At 40.4% G+C, this 23736-nt stretch overlaps 2 protein-coding genes and 1 long non-coding RNA gene across 9 annotated transcripts in view; 2 read left to right on the forward strand and 1 right to left on the reverse strand.

Moving 5' to 3' along the window:
- The window catches only part of TRIP12 (thyroid hormone receptor interactor 12), a 69644-nt gene extending 63847 nt beyond the window's left edge, over nt 1-5797 (reverse strand). For 4 of the 7 annotated variants that reach the window (XM_083503636.1, XM_083503634.1, XM_083503632.1 and 1 more), the window contains exon 1: nt 5657-5797. The gene's annotated coding sequence lies outside the window, so the exon portion shown is untranslated. Of the gene's footprint in view, nt 1-5110; nt 5506-5656 lie in introns of those variants that run through there. The other 3 variants (XM_083503633.1, XM_083503631.1, XM_083503635.1) reach the window with 3 other exon arrangements.
- A 487-nt stretch (nt 5798-6284) lies between these two features.
- Nucleotides 6285-23736, forward strand: part of FBXO36 (F-box protein 36) — a 28253-nt gene continuing 10801 nt past the window's right edge. The window contains exons 1-2 of the mRNA XM_083503732.1: nt 6285-6420; nt 22639-22747. Coding sequence (XP_083359858.1) covers nt 6325-6420; nt 22639-22747 — 205 coding nt within the window. The 5' untranslated portion in view covers nt 6285-6324. The remainder of the gene's footprint in view (nt 6421-22638; nt 22748-23736) is intronic.
- LOC310707096 lies at nt 13187-19255 on the forward strand. Its single transcript, XR_014526330.1, has 2 exons — nt 13187-14937; nt 15969-19255. It is a non-coding gene; the product is annotated as an uncharacterized lncRNA (long non-coding RNA).

A 23736-nucleotide genomic window follows, 5' to 3' on the forward strand; every position in this document is an offset into this window, starting at 1 on the left:
ATTCAGGCCAGACTGCACTGGCTACCGATTAGTTTCTGGGTCCAATTCAAAATGTCCAACATGGCTCAGGACCTCAATACCTTAAGAACCACCTCTCCCTATATGAACTGACCTGGACACTGTGCTTGTCATCCGAGACTCTTCCCTATGTTCCCCCTCTCTGAGAAGTTCAGAGGGTGACAACAAGAGGACAGGCCTTTTCTGTGGTGGCTCCCCATCTGTGGATTCTCTCCCCAAAGAGGCTCACCTGGCACTGTCATTACATATCTTTAGGCACCAGGCAAAAACATTCCTCTTTACCCAGGCCTTCAGCCATTAAATAATCTATGGCTTGTTCAAGGTGGGGGGAATGTAACGATGATTATTTTTATTACTGTGCTGTCTACGATTATACTTTGTTTTATGTTTTTATTATTATGCTCCGTAAAATATGTTTTTAATGTTGTCCATCAACCTTTGATCTTTTGATAAAGGGCAGTATGTAAGCTGAATAAATTATTATTATTACTAAAGTAAACATTCCTAGGCTGACCTAACAGTACTGTTGGAGTAGAAAAGGCCAACTAGGTGATTTAAGGAAGCTCAGGGAAACTCACTTTCAGCCAAACCGAAGACTAGCTCCAAATACCTCTGCCAAGCAGTTTGCCTTTTGCAGCAATAACAAAAGTCTATGGCACCTTAAAACAAGAACAAAAATTATTAAACCTTAATTACTGGAGTCGACTTGGTAAGAAGTGATTTCAGTAGAATTTCCAGCAAAAGAAATTCTGCAAGTGAAGAACTCACTAAGCACCAATTAAAATATATGCCAGATGATTTATTTTCAGGAGCTATTCTGTTCTCCAGGTCCTTGCTCAGGGGCTCAAACAATCCAACCACTTACAGATGATCAGAATAAGTGGCATTAAGACAGGCATGCAAGTTCTGAAACAGGTTAACTGACTGCCTATTTACTCATTGTCATATATTCCAAGCATGCCACTGGGTAGATGCCAGCCTACCATTTTTATTTAATTACAGAAACATTTATCAGCAAGAGGAAAAACAGGTTGTCCCTTCCTCTGCAGTAGCCAGGGGGCTAAATCTAGTACTAGTTACCCATTTATAGCTGCAGTCATCTCCAAATACAAGTAGGAAGTGGCAAAGGTCTTTGCCTTGTTATGTAGAGTGCTGCACTAGATAAGGAAGACTCTGGTTCTAATTCCCATTCATTCATGATCACTTCAACATTAGACCACTCCTACTCAGCCTAACCTACTTCCCAGGGTTGTGGCAAGGGTAATGGAGGAGATAATGTACACCACGCTGAGGTCCTTGGGAAAGAGATGCATAAACATGGAATAAAAATGATGGCAATTTTTGAAAGCTAGCCATAGGGTCACAAAACAACTTTCTTGTTACTCTATTGAAGCTGATTATCTTTTTTGTTGTTATAATATTAAAGGATTGACAATACTGACAGTGTTTTTGATTGGACAGATATTGAATCCTAATCGGCATCATTTTGTATTAATGGCTTCACTGGTATGCAGCATATACTCAATTGCCAGGAAGTCAGTGATTAAGCGACTGAGGAATTAAATAACAGCTAATTGTCCAGCAGCAGTTCTTCACTATTTCTTGCCTACTATGGAAAGGCAATCTTAACATATATAAGTAATTCTCATTCAGGCAGAACGCTAAGTAAAAATTGTTACTGAGCCTTGATTAGAAGCTGGTAGGGCTAACTAGGGACTAGATAATGCTGCTTTGGAATTCAGATCCAACTCACAGACACCAGCTTGTTATCTTTCGCACAGAGCATTAATGAAGGCCCAGATTCTAAGCCAGGTTAACTTCTTCTAGAAATGTGGCATTTGAGGTTTACACTTTATTCACATTTAGTTAGAGGTCCTTGCATCCAGGCTTATCTGAACCTATTGAATTATTAACTCCACAACACTTGCAGGCAACTCAGCTACTCACTTAAATTTCAATAGTGACCAATATGTAAAATAAGTCCAAATTATGTTCACTGGAGACATTGGTTTTTATAGCAATTTTAAGTGCCATGCCTTTCTCCAATGAATGCTTTAGTATGGAAAGGGCATAAAGAATTCTGTGTGATATCCCAATCCCCCCACAAACAGAATCACTCTACCAGGGTTTTGTAGGGAGAGGAAATAAGTTATGAAACTTGTTCAGGTGTGTGGAAATGAGATGCTTTTATTCTCATAACTCAATTGTTGCCTGCCCTACAACATTTTAAATAGTTTCAGAGTCCCTGCTCTACCACAGCTGTCCAGATATATTCAACGGTTCCTGAAGGTTAGGTATCTTGAAATTTGCCAATTCTAATTTAAAATAGCTTCTTCTAAGCTAAAAAAAGAAAATTATTTATGAAAATTGTCTTTTTAAAAATGTATTTGATATTTAACAGCCTTATCGGAAGCTATCAATTTCAGGGTGTCTTTTTATATCAATTACAGGTGCATGCAAGTCATTTGGGCCTTTTTACAACTTCCTCCTCGCTCCATGTTACAATCTGGTTTTTGATAGATGTAGCTCCCTACCAGTCCAAAGCATATGGTAGATAAATATTCATTCTCACTTGAACTATTGTTTAGTTCCTGGGTGCCAGCATCACTTACACACCAAGGTAACAAGACCCTTAGGAATATCAGAGCTGCAAAACTATAGCAGATAACATTGATCCCATTGATTAGATTCCACAATATTAAAATTGTTTACTGTAAATGAACAACATAACTTTGGTACACTTCCCATGTTTTTCAAGCCACCCCATATCTACCCAACTTATTTCATATTATCTTTCTCTTGTATTATCTTGTAATACAACCCCAGGACCTTGATCTTCTACAGCTTCCTTCACAGCCTTTCATATCTCATACAGAAGAGAGGATGTAACTCCTAGCAATCAATCTAAAGTGGCATCAAACACAGCCTTCTATCTGGTGGCCACTCTTAATTTGTATAGCATTTAACTCAGGAGTCAGCAATCTTTTCCAGACCATGTGGGGGGCCGGACTATTTTTTTTGGGGGGGGGGGATGAATGAATTCCTATGCCCCACAAATAACCCAGAGATGCATTTTAAATAAAGCACACATTCTACTCATGTAAAAACACGCTGATTCCTGAACCATCCGCGGGCCAGAATGAGAAGGCGATTGGGCCGCATCTGGCCCACAAGCCTTAGGTTGCCTACCCCTGATTTAACTGTATGCATGTGTGCAACACAAAGATAGAGGAAAGTCAGAGGTACCTGAAAGAAAGGCATAAAAAAATTATCAAAACACAGAAACAGCAGCAACACAACACCTGCTGATACATAAGTGATGGTGCTGGAGATTAGTTTCTATTCATGCATCACCTTTTATCTTCTAGACCACTTCCAATGCATCAGGTTTCTTAAATTTTAGAAAAAGGCAAGCAGTAATTTAAAAGCTGCACTTAAATAATACAAGGTAATAATGTTTACCTTTTTAAAAGGTAAAGTTAGTTGAAGGTTCTGGTGGACTGAATGTATAACTGTGGACAAATCTTTAAATTTAAAAGAGCTTTATTTTATATCAGTATTTTTAAACAGTCTCAAAGTTATTGGTTGCCTTTCTTCAGAATACGTTGAATGCAATAAAAGCAATAAAAACTATCCCTCCCACCCTCAAAAGGGCAACATTTCTGTTCACATTTATGCATACACGTTTTGAAGAAAACTTCATTTTGGGTTGCTATGAAAGGTTTCTCCTTTTCACTGCAAAGAATCTTGCCCCATTTTCCTTGAATCCCCCCTTAATATTTTTTTGAAAAAAATGTTGGACAGGCCTAACAGTACCAAGGGTATTTCCATAAAGTCACAGTTACGAAAATCACTTTGTTTTTAAAAAAATGGGATCTTGCCTTAAATCTGTATCAAATCAATTCTCCTGCTGATGAAAAGGGTTATGAGAACAACTACTTTCATTAAAAAAAAAATCCACAGCAGAACTATTAAATCTTGGTTGCAGTATGAAAACAATCCTGAAATCCAGCTACACGAATTCTAGAAACGTTTCTCAAATGCATGGCAGGCACTGAATCCATAGACCAATGCCAAGATCTCATTTCTTTCCTCTGTGTAAATGCGACATAGTCAGGCCTAGTATGTAGGCCTCTGATACAGGCAGGACCTTTGTTCCATACATCGTTGTTTTTCCCTAAAGCCTCCGATAAAACTTTCCACTCGCCCCGCCCTAATGTTTCCTTGTTCCTAATCTAAACTTTTTCGAATTCCTGATGCCTTTAAAAACCCTACTGCGAAGAACACCCCACCCCGACAGGACTGGCCATTAGGAGGAACAATAAAAGTTGTACAGCAGGCAGCTGGGCCTGTACGGCTGGCAAAAGCCCCGGTATCAGTTTGAATGCTAGCCCGGTAGTAGTCGGCAGATACAAAAGCGAGGCGTGGAGGAGAAAAAAAGAATGTAAATATCCAAATACGACGCGTTATGCAAACAAGCCTCACGCTAGTTTCTTCTCGAAGGCGTCAGGAACACAAACCAACTCTAAAATTATAGGGGTGAAAGGAATCTGCTCCGGTAATGGGACCAAGTGCCGAAAGAGACTGGATAAACAAACACCCTTTTCCGCTTAGCAGAGTACGATTTCCCCCTTCCCCAGCCCCCAAAGCCAGGCCAATATGGAGTCAGCAGATCATTTAGCATTTCTCTCTTTTTTATTGTCGACGCCGACGCCGCCGTCGGGCTAAAAGGGGGCTGCTTTCCACCCTCCCCTACGCCTAATTCAGTGGGACTCAGTAGCTCACTTCAAGAAAACAAAATAAAAAGGGGCCTCCCTAGGGAGGACAGGGGCTAGCAAAGAGGTTGGGGGGGGAGCTTGTGAAGCAGGGCCGAATCCAAACCCGGGCGCAGTGTCAACACTGACATTGTCCTTTTGTATTTAATCACACACAAGCCAGAACGCCAATCTTAACCGTGGCGGGGGGGGGGGGAAGGTTTAAAGGTAGGCCCGCAAAGAGGAGCAGGGCTGCGATATGGGGCATCCTGCGCTCCTGTAAACACAGGCATAAAAGGTGGGGTCCAGATTCATCCCATGAACAGAGAGCCGCTTACACGGGAGCGTGGAAGGCGAAGAAAAGAAGGGAAGGGCTGAATGACGATAAAGCTTCAGGCAGCCGTTTGGCCATTTTGTCAGCTCCCATTTCTGCCACCCTGGCTGCTGCTTCTCCTCTTCACTATTCCGCTTAGGAACGGAGCGAGGGGGTCGGGGAGAAAGAAGCCAACCTTTTCCGTTTAGTATTTCCTCCTCCTCCTCCGCCCCCCCCCAAACACCTTGTATATTAGGTACATATTAGGAGACCTCTTTATGGCGAGGACTTCCTGAAAACCTATTCAAGGCCTCAAGCCACCACACACACACATACCACCAACCTTCCCCTTTCTCTCCCACCCGCCCCCGTCGGGCCCGGGACTACCTCACCACCAACCTCCCCCTGTCATGTTCTAACCCAACGCCGCCTCCCTCCCACCCCACATTCCCCGACTCCGGCCCCCCGGCGAAGAACGGGCGGAGGAGGGGGGGGAGCCGAAGAGTCGCTTTCCCTCCCACAGAAACCCCGGCGTTGAAAAACAGGCCTGGTCCGCCTCGAGCCACAGTACCTAGTTTATCCCGACGCGGCCTCTGCAAAAGCGCTCTGTGGCTCTCCGGCTCCTTTTCTGTCCTGCCCGGCGCCTCTTCCCTTCAATTATCAGCTGAAGCCGCAGCACCGATCAGTGCGCCGTCTGCCTCCGCACCGTACCCCCTCCAGCGGCGTAGGGGGAGGCCGGGGACTACTTTACCCCCAAAGGGGCCCGGGGCCCCCGTTCTCCCCCCCCCCACTCGCCAGCAGCGGGTGTTCTCCTCCTGCCCGCCTTGGCGCTCCCTGCCGCGGAGCCGGCAGCCCCCCCCCTCTCCTCCCACACGTCAAGGATCGGCGGCGGTTCTATCCTTGCCGTCCCCCTCCGCTCGTCTCAGACGTTCCTTGGCTGAAAAAGAGGTATCCCTCCGCTGGGGTCGTCACCCCCGGGGTGCGCGCAAGCGTTTATCCCCCACAGGGTCAGCGAAGCCGCTGGCGGCGGCGGCCTCCCCGTTGGCGGTTTCGCCCCGATTTAGAGACTTCCCCCCCGCTTTCTTTCACCGTACGTTCGCGGGTGGTGTAAGACCCGCCGACTTCCAGCACGGAGGAGCTTGCCCGTCTCCTTTAAGAGGGGAGGCTGGGCTTCCCGTGACCTCTCCGTGCGGCCGCCCCTTCCTGGTTGCCATAGCGATTGGCCGCTGGCGTCCTAAAATGGCGTCGCTCCTCCCAGACACTTTGTTCGAGGCGCGAGGGCAGGCCCCGTCGCCCAGCAAAGACTTCTACCAGCTCCTTGTCACCAAGACGGAGGTGAGTGAATTACCTCCCCTCTCAGGGGGTCCTCCACAGATTTCTCCTCCTCCTCCTTCCTCGCTGTTGGTACCGGGTGAGCGGCGACGGCCTGACGTTAATAGCGAAAAAAGTAATGGAAGTTGCTTCACTTGAATTTAGGGCTATTCGTTACTTCTTCCTAGGACTGAACAGGTGCATCCTAGAAAAGTGTAGGGGAAATTCTCCGCGCGCTCGACTTGCTTCTCATTCAGGAAAGGAAATGGGGTCCACTAGAACTTAAGCAAAACATTTCGCTGATAATTAAATTGCCATGCTAAACCTCCCTACTAGAACATACCTGGGTTCATTCTCTAAATCTGGGATTTGGTAGTCCTGTCCCCTAATCCTAGATGCTGCCTTTATTTAAGGCACATTGTACCTAGTTAAATGCACACCTTTCTTTATGCGTGTCCCCGTTTTGAGCTTTCTCATCTACAAGGGATCCTATAGTCCCAGGCATCTCCCATGGAGGTGGGTTTTCCAAAAGGAGTTATATTTCTAAATAGACGAAAGTTCTTATTTCTGTGTCACACATCCTGCTCCATCCATGACAGGGATGGGGAGTCTCGGGCCCAAGGGCCAAATGCAGCCCTCCAGGACTCTTTTTGGCCCTCAGTGCTCTCCTCAGGCCACACACCCTTCTCAGCTCCTCGTTGGACCACTTTGCACCATCTTTGAGTCTTTCATTTCTGCTTGGATGGAGAGGGATGCAATTGTGAAAAAACCTACAGTATAAGATACAGTGACAAAATTCACATTTATTGCTTACTTTTGCCTCTGACCATGAATATGACTGTGTGTGGTTTTTTTCCAAACATTCCTCCGTTATTTCACCTGAAAAATATGAGGCAATTGGACTCCAATATGTTGCAGGGCTGTATACTTGGCAAATTCCCAGATTGCATTTCTGCACCAAATACCCAATGGTGCTCTGCATTCTGCAACATTTGCAAATACTTTTTCCAACATCAAATCCTAATAGAGTTACTTACTCAGTAATTCAGTAAAATGTTGTCACGATGCTATTATAGCTAACAATATTACCTTTGAAACTCAGATCCTTTCTCTTCTTGGAATTTTACATGCACACTCCAAGCATCTTTTGCTCATTCCCAGGTGGGTTTGACCCGCTGTTTGAGAAGTAAGGTTTAATCTCTAGTAAAAGTAATATCTCTCCTCCAGAGAGAGCATTATGGCAAGTTACTGTATTTTGTTTTTAAGCTCTCAGCATTTGTGAGAGAGCCGTATGCAGAAATACTATACCTGGTATTGCAAAATTATTTTTAGTGGGTGTATATGTAAATCAAAGTGGCTGTCTGTTCAGGGGGAGACAGTATCCCATATCATTGCCCTTCTTTGACCTGATACTGCTGCGACATCACTCTAGAATCCAAATAATTAAGAATACTGTCAGTATCCTTTTAATATAGTGGCTTACCTTCTAGTGCTGTTGTTTTTTCTGTAGTATAACTGACACATCTCCTAACTGCTTTGATTCCATGGGATCCAGAATCATGAAGGTTCTGTCTCTAGTTGGTGACATGTTCTGGCAGCTCAGAAGGGGAAATTGAGCTTTATTTTGCTTTTCTCCTTTATCCCTTAAGTTGCTTTCCTGCCACGTTGATCTCTCTGGCACAGTGACTGTTATGGCTGCATCAAAGCAACTGCTTCTGTGGAAGCATTAAGTGAGTGAAACTTTCAGTGTTAAGAAGCCATGTGAATTCCTGGAACAACTTCCTCAAAAATGAAAAGTTTCTGGAAGTATGGAAGGGGAAGCAAAGAACAACATTTTGGTTTTTCTTACTGTAAACTCCCAACAATTTCAGAGGAGAAGAAATACATTTCCAGTCTGTGTATGTGAGACACAGTATATCCCCAAACTAATGTATATGCGTAATATACAGGGATTGAGATTCTCTTTCAGATACACCAAATCTGGTGCCTGCAAACAATTTACCACAATTCTGTTTAGGAAAGAACTTTCCTGAGGGCTCACAGAAATGGAAGAGTACCCAGTTAACATTCCAGCTGCAAATTATTGTCATGTAATAAAAAGATTCTAAATGTAGAATACAGTATAACTTCTTTGTTTAGATTATGAAAAGAAGTGGAAATTAGTAAACCCAATATTCTAGTCATAAATATACAACCTAAATAACTGTAAAATAAATGTTTTTCGGTTAGTTGTGAGGGAAAGAATCTTTTAGGAGTTGCTCTCCCCCTATAACAGCAGCATGAAATAAAGAATGATGATAATCATGTTGATGATGTTGATAAATATAGCGCTATCTATGTGTATTGCACTTTGCAAAGTATGACAGATCCTTGTCCCAGGAGATTTACAATCTATAAAGCAATGCAAGCAAGATAACAAAGGAAGGAGAGATTTTCATTTGAGAATTAATCTTCATGTGAGGGGGATATTCTCTGGATTTTATCTCTGTAGTCAAATAATTGCCAAACCCTGGTTGCATGTTGGCATTTCTTTTTAAAATTTATTGGAGATGGGGTGGTGAAGGGAGACTAACAGCAGATCATACAAGGGTACACAGAAGGACATAATGACCAGCAATCCAGAAACACTAATAAAAGCAAGTTAACAGTTGAACTTCTAATATTTGGTTTTTTAAAAAAAAAGTTTAATGAGCAGTAGTGAGTCATGAATCAAAGAGACTAGGTGGGTAAAAGATGGAAGTCTGTTAATGCAAAAAAGTTGTTCCAGATGGTAGGATCATTATGGGTTAGACAAGAAAGAGACAAAGGAATCTGGCACTTAAGCTTCTTAAGCAGCGGACTTGTTATAAGATAGGGTTGTAAACAATAGAAATGTAACTAGTGAATATTCTGAATGTGTAATTAATATTACATCTGTCATCAATTTGATTTGACCGGGCTGGTTAATGACTGTAATGTATGAAATAATTATCTAAGACAAATGCATTGATTTCTATGGAACACCTTATTTCTTTCCATAAAGGTCCAAGTTGTATATATATTTTAACCAGTCTATTTTTCTAGAAAAATAAGTGTCAGAGCTCACCATGAACTCCTCATTTGTTCCCTTAGAATGGCAGTGGTGCCTACCTGAGAAGTGGCAGAACTGAGCTCCAGTGACCTCTGGCTGAAAAAAAAGCCCCAATTTTAACATAAATACTTGTGTATAAGATTTCATTAAGTCCTCTTACAGAAAAAAGCACTTCATAAGTTCCACTGATAAAAACATCTAGTTTTAACAGTTTGGTTGCAAATAAGTGAATTTGTTCACCTGCTGCTTCCTTTTATTGTTCCTTTGTCTTCCCTCCAAACTACCGTAGATTTCACTGTGGTTGTACATGGACAAGCTAGAGATAAAATGGTGGGAGGGGCATAATAGGTAAATGATCTTTGAGAGATCTACAGGGCTACTTCTGAGGGAAATTTTTCATCTGGAGAAGAGATGAGCTTATACTTTGTAGCAAAATTCTGAAGTGCTCAGAAACCTGGTTAACTACAACATTAATTTTGTTCAGAATTTTTTTCTCCATTTGCAAAATAATCGTTTTTATGACAGCTCAAGCATTCAGACCTAGTTAACCAAAGTGTTTCTCAACCGCCCACTTCTTCCAACAGAAAACTATACCATTGAAGCTATTTCTTTTAATCTATCCAGACTCAAATGTCCTTGAACAGTGCAGTCAGATGAGTGATTCATGGATGCTTCCCAAAACATTCTTAAGAAAGACTCTAAATGGAGATACAACTTTGAGAATAACAGTGTAGTTTAGTATTAATATCGAGAAGTGTACGAAGAGTAAGTATTTTATAAGAATGCAGACAGCTGGAAAGATTAGATTAAACCAGAAATGGGTAAGATAAAATTGCAGGAAAAGGCACTGCTGTTAATGTGGGAGGTGTGGACATGAAACCATTTCAGAGAGGATTGATGATATGACAGGAATGTAGGCATCTGTGTCTCCTTCCCCCCACCCTCCGGGGATTTTTTTCTCTACAGCAAGGATGAGTGTTACAGCTGATTTTAAGCATATTAACAACACTGAAATCCACAAGTTCTATCCTCTGAACACCTAGTTTTTGCAGAGTGCATTCATATCTACCTCCTCCATTAAATTAATCATTTCAACAGTATGTATTGTGCTTGGCCTTCTTTTCCACAGGCTGCATTAGATTTCATTGGGGGCAGCCCACTACTTGCTCAGGAGCAAGGCCGGAATTAGGTTTGATGAGGCCCTAAGCTACTGAAGGTAATGGGGCCCTTTATATGTCCAACGGTCTTTTGTCAACAACAAATAGTCGCTGTTTTTTGTGTTGAATATATGCTATATGGTAATTTATGGACCTGATAGGTATCTAAAGCCATTTGCAAATAACAAAATATGTATTTTATCAAAGTAATTGATATAGAAATGAGCAAACAAGATACATTTTAGGGAGCAGGCTAGCAGGCGGGGCCCAATACTTACATAATAGGAGCCTATACAACACAAAACACAGCTGCTGTATATAAGTTTTATTTTATTTGTTTTTTTATCTTATATTTTAGAAATGTATAGTTTCTTTTCTTTAATTCTTTGGGGGGTCCCCAAGAGAGTGGGGCCCTAAGCTATAGCTTGTTTAGCTTATATGTAAATCACTGCTCAGGAGTGATGCTTTCGCTTCTTGGAGGTTTTTTAAACAATTTTCTTGCTTCAGTAGAACTTGCTATTTAGTACATTTATATCCTGCCTTCGTTGCATCCCAGAAGTTAAAATATGTTACATGGGATTCCTAGGTGGTTTCCTATCCCAGCATTGACCTGCTTAGCTTCAACAAGGTGGCTTCATCACATGCCTTGTAATCTTGTCCTAGTAAGCGTTAATTCTGTTGTGGGAAGGATAGATAAATGTAAGCATATATGAATCCAGTTACAGATAGGTAGCCGTGTTGGTCTGCCATAGTCAAAATTAAGGTGCTACTGGAAGGAATTTTTTTATTTTAGCATATATGAAGACTAGGGTTTTCTACACTCCAGATGTTGTTGGACTATAACTCTCATCAGCCCCAGCCAGCTTTCCCAGTGGTAAGGGATCATGGGATTTGGAGTCTACTAAGATCTGGAGTTTCCCCACCCTGCTATGGATGTTCACAATGATGTAGCACATTCACCCTGCTCCTTAAAAAAGAATGGGCATAAGCCCTCCAAAGTTGTGTATTTCAAAGTTTTGTTTATTTCAGTAGAATAAAAGCATGTGCATGGTTAACTGAGCACTGACATCCACATGACAGAGGTGCTAACTTTGGAGGATTAATCCTACTATATCTTATACATAACAGGTTTACAAATAATAAAGGGATAGCTCATATTTTGGATGTGGCTGGTCCAGCAGGAAACCTCATAGATAACAACATTCACAGAACTTGTGTTGTGCCAAAACTCATACACTGTTCATCTTAAATACTGGATAAGCCCAGCCCTGTCTCCCTAAGTCTTAAAAACTAGATCAAAATTTCATAAGTGTTTCCCTTCCCTTCCTATAGAAGTTTATGAGCTAGCCTCATATGACTTATTCTAATACCTTTGTGTACCCAAATATTTTAATTAAAGTCAATTGCAATAAAAAATCAAGGGGAAAAAACAAAAATGGGGGTGGGGAATACAAGAAGAAGGAAAAAACATTGTCAGTTCACATTAACAATACATTTATACATCATCAATACATCCATCTTAGTTTACACGTAGAGATCAGTATAGGCCTTCCAAATGTCAGCTATTTAATTTAGTGAATTTGGTGTTTATAGAAAGTATTCTTCTATAGTTTCTCTAGATTGAAGAGGGCATTTGGTCCTTTTTTTATTCAGCCATCCAGAAAGCTACTAGGTAAACAATTTTTAAAATTGCCCATGCTGGGGTATTCATAGAAAATGAGACTTGCCAATCTTTCATATGTGTTAACAGATATGCCTCATAGTACAGAGTACATTTTAAAATTAATAATCTATGTGGCCATCTGTTGCTATTCAGGTTCTTCAGAATGTTTAATTGTACAGGAAGAGAGACATTAAATCAGGCATCCCCAAACTTGGCCCTCCAGCTGTTTTGGGACTACAACTCCCATCATCCCTAGCTAACAGGACCAGTGGTCAGGAATGATTGGAATTGTAGTCCCAAAACAGCTGGAGTGCCAAGTTTGGCGGTGCCTGCATTAAATTATAATAAAGTTACTATGCTACTGTTCTTTACTGTTATGATTAATGCTCATCAAAGTATTTTTAACCCTTTATGTCATGTTACCAATTCTCAGCTTTCAGTAAATATTTTAGTAGAAGACTGCTGAGAGTTCCAGATTTTTAGTACCTGCTTTAACCAACCTCCACCTCAGGGCAACCTAAGGATTCTGGATGCTGAATATAAATTATTTTTCTTCAGATTGTGTGCCAAATCAGCCTATCCCAGCCTGTGGTTTTGCCACACCTATCACTGTTTTCCTTTAGCAAAGCTGCTCTGAATTCTCTGCTAATATGCATGTACTAGGACATACTGTTCAGGATTACATATGCACCTTTAATGACAGACAGATTTACCCAATAGTTCCATTAGGGAACACAGGAATGGCACGTTATTTTTCTGAGTAGTCACAGATAAGCAGTGCTTTCAGATTTGTTCACACATGCACATACATTCATACCTTTTCCCCAAAAATATCTTCTGGGATCCTGGCTGACTCTCTTCCACTGAACCCTTTCCCCTCCCTAGGGAAGCTGTATGACAGCAAGAAGGGAGAGGTGAAAGAAGATCCCTGTGAGGAGTGTAGCCAGGACACACTGGGGCATGCAGGGGATGGGGAAGGAAGTACTCACAGGGTTACAGAGGATGGTGAGGGAATGAGGATCAGTGCGCAGGAACCACAGCAGCAAGAACCATCACCAGAGCCGGGGGATGGGCCTGTCTCCATGAACATGGTGGGCACTGAGAGGTAGGGAGCAATGGAAGGGGGACTCAAGAAGGCTGGGGCAGGCAAGGGCCCACAGCCCAGCTCCCTAGCTAGCCAGGTAGGGCTCGCTAGCTCTGGGAGGAGGTGTGTGATTCCTCAGCTTGGTAGTAGGCTTGGTACGGGTGAGGGTCATATGCCTCATCAAGCCCAGATGCTGCAATCAGCATGCCAAGTTCCAAAGGGCAAAAGAGCTGAAGTGCTGTGTCTGCTCAACTGCCCATGTTGATGGACCTTGGCTTGAATGCTCCTGGAACTCTATGGGACTGCACTTCAGGTTTGACTCTGGACTATATCCTGACTGCTAGACTTGAGACTATTGCAGGCATAGGTAAACTCCGGCCCTCCAGATGTTTTGGAACTACAATTCCCATCATCCCTAGCTAACAGGACCAGTGGTCAGGGATGATGGGAATTGTAGTCTCAAAACATCTGGAGGGCCGGAGTTTGCCCATGCCTGGACTACTGCAACCCTGCCCAGCTACAGCTGTGGTTGTGCCATGAGCTTAAGATGATGGAAGGCACTCTGTGCGACAAGACCACCTGTGCCTCAGGTGACAGCAGTGAATCCAGAACCCCCAAATAACAAACCCAGTCATTCAGAGGAAGTGTAATTCAATTTAGAAATGACCCCGCAGGAATTCATACAGGAGAATCCATGGAGCAGTCAGGTCCCACCTGGAGCTAGCCATCCAAATAGGAACAGCACCACTGCAATGCAGTGGCCCCCAACCTGACTCAGAACAATACCATGATTCATGATATCAAAAGCCACTGAGAGATCTAATAAGAATCAACAGTCACACCTGTCCCATTTCTCTCCCTTGGCACAGGATCATACATTATGAGCAAGGCATTTCCCACACTGAAACCAGGCCTGAATCTCAATTGAAATGGATTTAGAAAATCTGTCTCCTCCAAAACAACTTGGATCTGGTTGGTACCAAACCACTCAAGCAGCAAATGTCCCCTTTCTGGGCAAGGTTCTTATCTAAAATTATTAAGAACTTCGAGGTCTAGGGAAGGCTTCTTCAACAGTGGTCTTGCAGCCACCTCCTTCAGGCAGCCTGGTGTATGGGAAATCCATCCAGAAGACAAAATGTATATCGAGGAGTTAGTGATGATGATGATTTATTTGTTGAATTTATATATCGCCCTATACCGGGAAGTCACATGATTCTAACATGGTAACCCTTCCTGCCTCTGTTTCTTCCCCCTCCCTCCCAGCCTTTAGTTTTTGAAGGTGTGAGAACAATCTTTGGTGTCCTAATCAGTTGGGAGGAGGTGAAGCCCCCCCCCCTCCACAGCTGCCTTAATCAGTCTGGGAGGATAGTGCTGGAAACCTTCTTTGATGTTGGAAATTATTAAAGTGAGGCATTGGGAGGAGGTGGCTATTTATAACATTGGTTGGTTTGGGCAGAGTCTTTCAGAAGCTTATGCACAGACTGGCCTATGCAGACTGAGACTACCTGGAGGAGTCACTTCATCGGTTCTTGAGGGCTTCCAAGTGGCAGAGGGAAGGGCATGCTTGGTATGTATATATTGCTTGCAATTTAGAAATAAAATCTTCTCACTTGCTTGTGTTTTGTATTGCTTCTGAATCTCTTTTAAAAGAACCATCTTGCATTTGGCAAGACACCTGGGACCACTCCTTCTTGATGCATTAATCACCTTCCTGGCCCATTCAGCTGCCCCCTTTCTAGCAGATTTTATAAGCCATGAGGTGCAAGAGTACAAAACACAAGTGGTTGCACAAACCTAGCCAAATACCTTGTCCATATCCTCAGGCCGCAGCAACTGAAACTCATCCAAGACAAGAAAGCACTTTTCTTCAGCAGGATCATCAGCTGAGCCCAAATCCTAGAGGATGGAAGTAGTTTATCCTCAAAATGCTTAGCAAGCATGTCACAGCAAATTCACCTTCCTAGGGCCAGTAGGCAATAATAAGCCTTTATGTAGTTCATATAGTTCCACTCAGTGCTTTTTTTCTTAAAAAAAAATGTTTAGGGGTACTCTCATTTTTCTACTCATATTGAAATACTGCCCCTCAATGAGGCCAGACACAGATTCACAAAACGTTTTGGGGTATGCATAACCCTGTGTACCCCAAGAAAAAAAGCACTGGTTCCACTAGTGTCGTAGCAATATATCTGCTCCCTGGCATAATTAATGTAAAGGTTTGTTTTGACCAAGTTTCCAACATATCCAATATTTTAATATTTTGTGTGTGTATGCTAATTTAAAATTTGTCAGACAAATGAGTCAAGGTTCATGAATTGCAATCTGTTCTGTAGTTAGCTCTTTTGTGCTCATTTTTCTTGTGCTTAGTGAGTCACCTAACAAATGAACAACTAATTTAAACAGACTGTATATTAACAGATTTCACATATATGGGGTATTGTATGTCTGATTTAACCAAATGTTTGTATCATTTCCTTTATGTGGTTATAGAACTAATAATTCACTCAGTGTGCTGATAATGGTGAATGGTTTGTTTTATAACATAACTGATCCCCTTTAATAGTGAATTGTAACTAAACTGGTATATTTCCTGTTATTTAGAATAGAATTGTAGAATTGGAAGGGACCCTAAGGATCATAGAGACCACCACACCAGAAGGAAAGAAAGACAGAAAGTGAAACCCAATCTCCTTCTGGCCTGTTATTTATATGACCTTGAGAGAAAGAGATAACAGAACCAGTTTAAACCAGCTGTTCAGCTTCTCTGAAGGAATAACCCAAATATCAGGAACCTTTTGCTTGTTTCCAGGCAGAATAGAAGCTTACTTGTCAGCTAGAAATTTCTAGCTTCCACCAGCTTGTATCACACAGAGAAGCCTCTAGAACCTTCTTGAATAAATTAGAATAGGAAAGATTGCTACACTTTAAACCAATATTTTCTTTACTAAAAATGCAAACTTGACAAACTCTGGCACCTTATTCCAAAGTATGATTCTGTCTACACTGCTACTTATTCTTTAAACTTAATGACTTAATGGACACTGCTAACAAGTTTTGCTAAAGTAATGTAGGATGGTACCAGTAGCTGCAAATGACCATAAACATTTTTGAAAAAACAGGTATTGACAAAGCTTCCTTCTCTGTAGATGTATCTAATCTACCCTACACTAATAATACTGGGGGAACATCACAATTCTGTAGGAAGCTGCCCCATACTATTTTAAGCATCTTGTTTCAGGTTGATACAAAGTACTTTTGTTTTTATTGTAATTATTTGTAAGTTTTAAACAGATTTTATAAACACATAACATTTTAATTCTCTTAATGTTTAATTGTTTGTAATTATTATTTTTCCTATGTTTTAAGCGATTGTTTTTATCTGTAAGCCACCTTGAGTCCCATCAGGGGAAAATGTGGGATATAAATATATACTAATAATACTTCACAATTTCCCTTCTTTCTCAGTTTTCTAGGGCATGGTTATCTAAGTGACTTCAGTTGTTCCTCAGGACAAGGCAGCAGTAGTAGTTGTTGGGCCATCTTGTGGGTGGGCAGGGGGACTGAGAACAGCAGAGAAGGCATCATTGCCTCTGCTGCATATAAATTAGCATATTAAACTGCAACATTTCCTGTCTGCTTCTTGTGTAGATATAGCAGTTGTTTGTTTATTGCGATATTTACACACAGATTTTTTTTTGCAAAAGTGTAGTGTGATTATTTTTATTTCATAAAATGTATATACTGCTTGATTGCAGAAAAAACCTCAAAGCGATGTTAAGACTCAGTTTTATTTTGCAAATTGTCGCAGTGCTCTGAGGACCACTTTTGTTCTGTATTCTCCATACTCTCTGGTGCACATTTTCATGAGAGTGAAGCACAGTATTACAAAATCATTTTTGCACTACAAAGTTGTATGTGTTAACAAGCAGTGTGTTTATCCTTTACTTTGGAATGGGGATCAGAACAAAAATGTGATGGAAAATTGTAGCAAACTGCTCTAGAAATGTGTGAGGTGATGTTGATGTCATTGGCATTAGCCAATAGTAGCCCCCAACAGCTGTTTGCATATATACTGAATGTTCCTTTCTAAGTAGAGGAACTGGGGCTTTCCAGCTTCACCTTGAGGCAAGGTGAAAATCTGAAAAACCAGTTTAACCAAAGCATACAGTGGGACAAAAGAATGTACATTTGTATTGCAAATAACAATGGCAGCATAAAACCACCCCATCATTTTGATGGAAATGCTGTCTGCCTTTATCCCAAGATCATTAGAATCTTTATTGGAGACTTTAGTCCAGATAGACCTGCTCCCAAAGACTGGGTGAGGGGCAATTGGAAATATGGCCTTTTCTGTTGTGATGTCTTATTTATGGAATACTTGAAGAGGGGTGCTATTGGAATAGTCTCTGTATATCTAGATGGCAAGTTGGAACAGTTTTGCTTTTACTGCTGTGCTGTTGCTTTTTTTTATTCAGCATGTGATATTTGCTTTTATTGTAATTATTTCTTCTTTCCTTGTAAGTAGTTGTGAGGACCATTAAGATGCAAAAAAAAAAAAAGTAAATTAGTTGTATCTTGATTTGTTATGAGAAACCCCTTCATATAAGATACATGGAAATTCTTTCAATTCTCTAAACAGGAATGTGATTTTAAATGGCATTATTTCTAACAACAATCTGAGCATAGTATCCAAAAAAGTATTGTAGGAATACATACGGTACTTTCCCTTATTATTCTGTTAATCGGCTCTTAATATTAATTTTCTTGCAAATCAAAATGATGTGGCTCATTTCAATATCTCAGTTTCTAAACAGCCTGTTATTTTTCTGTTAATGAGTTAGTAACTGTATAAAAAGATTATTGCATGTTCTTGATTTCAGTTTTTGATATAATTGCTTCATTTATCATGTGCTCCTTAGACAGTTCCTTGTAACTAATTAAATGCAAACATTTGACCGTATGACATGCCAACTTCTGGTGTTAACTGATGGCGTTCTACTGTAGTTAAATATGCAAATAAATTATTTTTAACATGTCAGTCAAGCTTTTTCGTATTCTATCTGCACTGAAATAACACTTTTTAAGAAACTTTTCAGATTGCTTGTCAATTGCTTGCACACAGTGCAATCCAATGCATGCTTACTGAGAAGTAAGTCGTTAGCATACTTACAAGTACAATCTTAATTGCCCTAATAAAATCAGTCCTAGCTATAGGATGTACATAATTCTCACAATCCGAAGGCCATACAACCACTCTAGGAGGGATCATGCTGTTTACGTTGTCTACTAGCGTGACCTCTAGGTCCAAAAAGAGTAATAGTCACTAGAACAAGAAATAAAAAGGGTTAGACTAAAAAATATATTTGTCCTAAAAAGTGTATGCTTTCCATGTTCAGGGTTGAACAGCTATAGATAACAAATACATTTCCATTTTCCATTTTGGTTTTCCCATTCCCTTGGAGATTTCCCCCAGTGTAAGGAAAAACAAAACAAAACAAAGAACACTACAAATGATATGCCCCTGGGTAAGCTCCAAACACCTATTGTGGCTCCTTGAGGGAAGACAGATTGTTGCTTTGAATAAAGATGGAAGCCTTTCCACACTTTAATGGTGATTTCATTTTCTGAACAATTGTTTTTCCTCATAGACCTGAAATGTGAGCCATCTCTTCGATTACTCACATTAAACTGTAATTGGATCGTGTTTCTCAAGAATACACATTGTCTCACATAAGGTCACCGAGAAGACATAAAACTAGGTAGATTTTAAAAGATTAATCCCGAAGAAAAAGCTGAATGCTGGGAATTCAGATATTATAAAACAGATATGTTCCATATATGGTGGATTATCCGAGCATACAGAAATTTTGGGCATGGATATTAACAAAGACTAAAGATGTAATGAATGCAGAAGTACTATTATACCCTGTTAGAGGGTTGCATGGAAGGAAAAAGTTCAGAAGAAGAAATGGAATTAATTTATTATTTATTGACAGCAGCAAAGGTTTTGTGGCGTTCAGTATTTGAAGAGAAATGAAGTACCTGGAATAATGGATAGGGAAATAAAGTGCTGGATATTGATTAAATCTGTGAAACTAATTTACTGGATTTAAAAAAAAAATAGGGAGGGATGAAAACAGTACAAAATGAATTGTTCTGAGATTTAAAAAAAAATTATTGTAAGGAAAATCCTGTTTAAGAGAAGACACTGATTTGATAGCATTAGGAGTTAAATTTTAAGAAGGACCAAAAGAAAAGAAAACCATATAAAGAGTTACGGAAGAACTATTAGAAAGAATGCTATTTTGAATATTGCATCTGCAAAAAAAGGTTGTGTTATGATTAATATTTCCCTTTGATTATATTTGTAAGTTTTGATATTAATAATAAGGTTAATAAAATTCAGCAAAAATCAAAACAATGCATTTAATTTTTATGTGAGTGGAATGCTCTGGCCATATTTTGTATGACGTGTTTCAAACTGATATTCTGCTTTTGTGCCTGCATGTTCAGCATTCCTCAGAACAGGCCAGCAAGGCCAGTAGCTGTAGTAGCTGTTGCTGGCACCTGTTAACAACCTGATCAGTTTTTTTAAAATGTATTTCTATTAAAGATTTTTTTGATTTACAAAGGTATGTGCAATGTCTCTCTCGTATTTCCCCCCCCCCAACATAACACTTTTTTTTTTTGACAAATCGGTTTCATTTGTTGAGATATTAGGAAGAACAACCTGATCAATTTAACCCCTTATTCATTTTCAGTTAGAAATTGTCCATTCTTCCTGACAGCTGTGTACACTGATAGTAATCCCAACTGTGGGAGGTGGCAGGTTTCCCAGCCTATGAGTCATAAAGATGTGTCCCTGCAACTCCTGTTTCTATCAGGAACCTGTGCTGTCACTTTCCAACATCAGACTCTACATCCACATATCAAGGAAAACCTGAGCAGAAGTGGAGAATGTGTGGTATTGAAACACAATACAGCTGCCTACCATATAGTGCTGTGGTCTAAACCACAGAGCCTAGGGCTTGCCAATCAGAAGGTCGGCGGTTCGAATCCCAGTAACGGGGTGAGCTCCCGTTGTTTGGTCCCAGCTCCTGCCCATCTAGCAGTTCAAAAGCACGTCAAAGTGCAAGTAGATAAATAGGTACCGCTCCGGCGGGAAGGTAAACAGCGTTTCCGTGTGCTGCTCTGGTTTTGCCAGAAGTGGCTTAGTCATGCTGGCCACATGACCCGAAGCTGTCTGCGGACAAACGCCGCCTCCCTCGGGCAGTAAAGCAAGATGAGCACCACAACCCCAGAGTCATTCGCGACTGGACCTAGCGGTCAGGGGTACAAGACTGCTACCACTGATGTGGCTAGAGGTGCTGATGTTTCCTTTACCACCACATTCCACCAACCAACCAAGGACATGGGTACCAGAACACATGACAACATGTCGCTGCTTGACCGCTAGACCCTGCACTACAGTCCCCACATGGCATTACCCAGACCTATGCCAAAACATCACAAGCCAATTTAGTAATCCCGAGGGGAGGGGATCTTTTTCAGTAAGTCCCATAATAAGCATCTAATTAGTCATCTCTGTCCACCACCTGAGAGTAACAATTTCCAAATCTTATCAAGTGGACTCTGGCGTGTAAAAGCATATGGTGAGCCGTAAAGTTGTTGGCTCTTAAGCTACCATCAGACCCCTCTGTATTTTTCATTATGGATATTAAGAAGGAAATAAACAATGCCCTTTGGGGTTTATTCCTAGCTTATCCTTCAGGAAAATTAATTGATGCATAAATGCTGGTATCCCAGGAACTAATTTTGTTGCATTAATGAGTGAGCCATTCCGTCCCAAAAAGTACAATTTAACTGAAAAAGTAAACATGCCAGTGTTTACATATTGTGGGAGGTATGAAATTTATTATTATATGTTTGTCTCTGCAGTGAAAGTTCCTTTAATAATAACAATAAAAAGAGAAAGAAAAATACTGTAAATACATGCTCATCCTCTAGTAAATTGATTTACATTCTCTTAAAAGGCTTTTGTGGTTTTAATTTTTACCAAAGAGGTGCATATATGGGTGAAGGACAAGCAATCTTCTATTTCTCCATTATGATCCTTTTCATAAATTAGCTTACAGCTACATTTCTAGAATTTCTGGCCCTCCATGTAGCTGAGGAATAGATAGAAAGCTTGATAACCTTTTTCCACAATAAGGATGTTCTAAATATGGGGACAGTACCACAATTTTTGGCATTGGAACTGATGGTGTCCTGTTTTGAGGATGCTTTCCCCTAGATTAACTCATTCTGTACAAATTCCATTGTTAGCAATAGGTGAAGATATCTTTAGTACCCTTGGTTTGTAATAATTTTTTCCTGCTTCTTTCTTGTTCTGGTGTTTGCTACTGTCTTTTTTACTTTTATCGTCACTGGAGTAAATTTCGATTTCTTTCTTCTTTTTTGTTCATTTTTTTAGTTGTTTGCTAGAAGTTCCAGTTCAAGCAAACTTTTCTAGGCAGACGTTACACTAAAAATAGAAAAATTATAGTAGAAAACATAAAATATATCCAAGAAAACGGCAATGAGATCTGAAACAGCAGATGGCAGAGCAGCATAAAAATCACCACAGAAGATGAATGTTAAAATGCCTGAGAAAATCTTTGGATGCATTTGGTTCACCTGGAACCAAAATAAGTGTTAGATTAGCCTCTCTCTCACTAAAATGGTAATTTACCTCATTGCCGTTCACTATAACTGGCAGCTGACAGACCAGGAAGAGGCACCTGAAGATGATTTCGGCACACAGGTAGGCTCATATGCAGAAAAGTGATTTGTCAAGTACCCTTGTCCTAAATGGTGAAGAGCTTCAAGGTAAACACAAGCAATTTCAATTAGGTTCTGAAACATACTGGGAGCCAATACAGGCATTTTAGCGCTGGCATGATGTGTCCTCAATACTTTGTTCCCATTAGTGCATAAGACAGCTGTGAGCATATTTACTGCAATTTCTGAACCATTTTCAAAGGCAACCTTGTGGCATTAAAATGATCTTGTCTAGAAGTTAGCAGAGCATTGATGACTTGAGGCTATGGGATCTCTCTCCAGCAAGATTCATAATTGGTGCAAGCTTTTTTTTGCCACAAGAGGCCACTTACTTATTTATTATAATACCATTATACAGTGTGATTTCACACAAAAAATCAAAGTGGCTGTACAACATTAATAACAAAAAAAACAAACACCAGCTAAGATTTCTCAAAATTTTCATTTATAGGTAATTTTCAGGTGGTGGAAAATTTCTCTTCGGAGTGAATTTCGTGAAGCAAGACCTGGAGAACTTAGAGAAACTCATGATGACTTCTTGGATGACCCTTCTCTCCAAAGTAAGATACTAAAAGTATAGCTTTAGTCTGATGTATGTTCCAATCCATCATCTGTATTCATGTTTGCATGAGACCTAGATTAATAGCATATTTAAAGGTGATCTGTGACAGCAACATTTCAGATGATGGAAGCTGCACTAGTTTCCTTATAAAAGATGACAACAACAGTGCTATTATTTGGCTTTCTTATATCAAGATTTTATTTTATTTTACTTTTGAGGATTTGAGAAGAAACACTAATTTGGGGATGGAATTGATACCATCTTTTAACTTCATATGGAGTGATTTTGAACCACACGTATACTGGTTTTGGTGGAAACCCAATGAAAAATTGCCCTCAACTTGTGCAGGTGCATGTCCCTAGTTTTTTGAAAGTTCAGTTTCCCCTTGGGCGTCCCTTCTAACCCTACAGTTCTATGATTCCTGCAGAGTACAATGTTCAGTTGGGTATATATGTGATGAGACATTCTTTTAGGTATTACTATGCATTTCATTTCTGTACCAGTTTATATTTTAAAGAAAAAATCTCAAAGTGGTTTACAACAGCTTTCTTTCTTTCTTGCTTTCTCTTTTTCTTTATTTCTCTCTCTCTTTCTTTCTTTCACACTGGATTCAGTCAGGTTATGACTAAATTCAGACAGACTTTGTCCTCAATCCCTGAAGAATTAAGCACGCAAACTAAGGAAGCTTGCATGCTGCCATTTATACCATACAACTCACAGAGTTTATTGATTTAGTTACATCCATCATCTGGTTGAGTTATCAGTGACCCTTCACCTTGTTTAACACCTTTAGAATACCGAAAACTTCCACCATAGTTAGTATCTTTAAAATACTGAACATGACGCTGCAAACAATAAAACATCATAGTTAAAAAAAGATATATAGAAAATATTTGGTCATTTCAACATCGTCCCCTGATCTATCAGGAACTTTCATGCAAGTTCTACTGAAATTAAGAAAAGGAAGCATACCAGAAAAAAGCCATA

Source organism: Podarcis liolepis, assembly GCF_965112155.1.
Source record: "Podarcis liolepis genome assembly, chromosome: 5".
NCBI classification, from domain to species: Eukaryota; Metazoa; Chordata; class Lepidosauria; order Squamata; family Lacertidae; genus Podarcis; species Podarcis liolepis.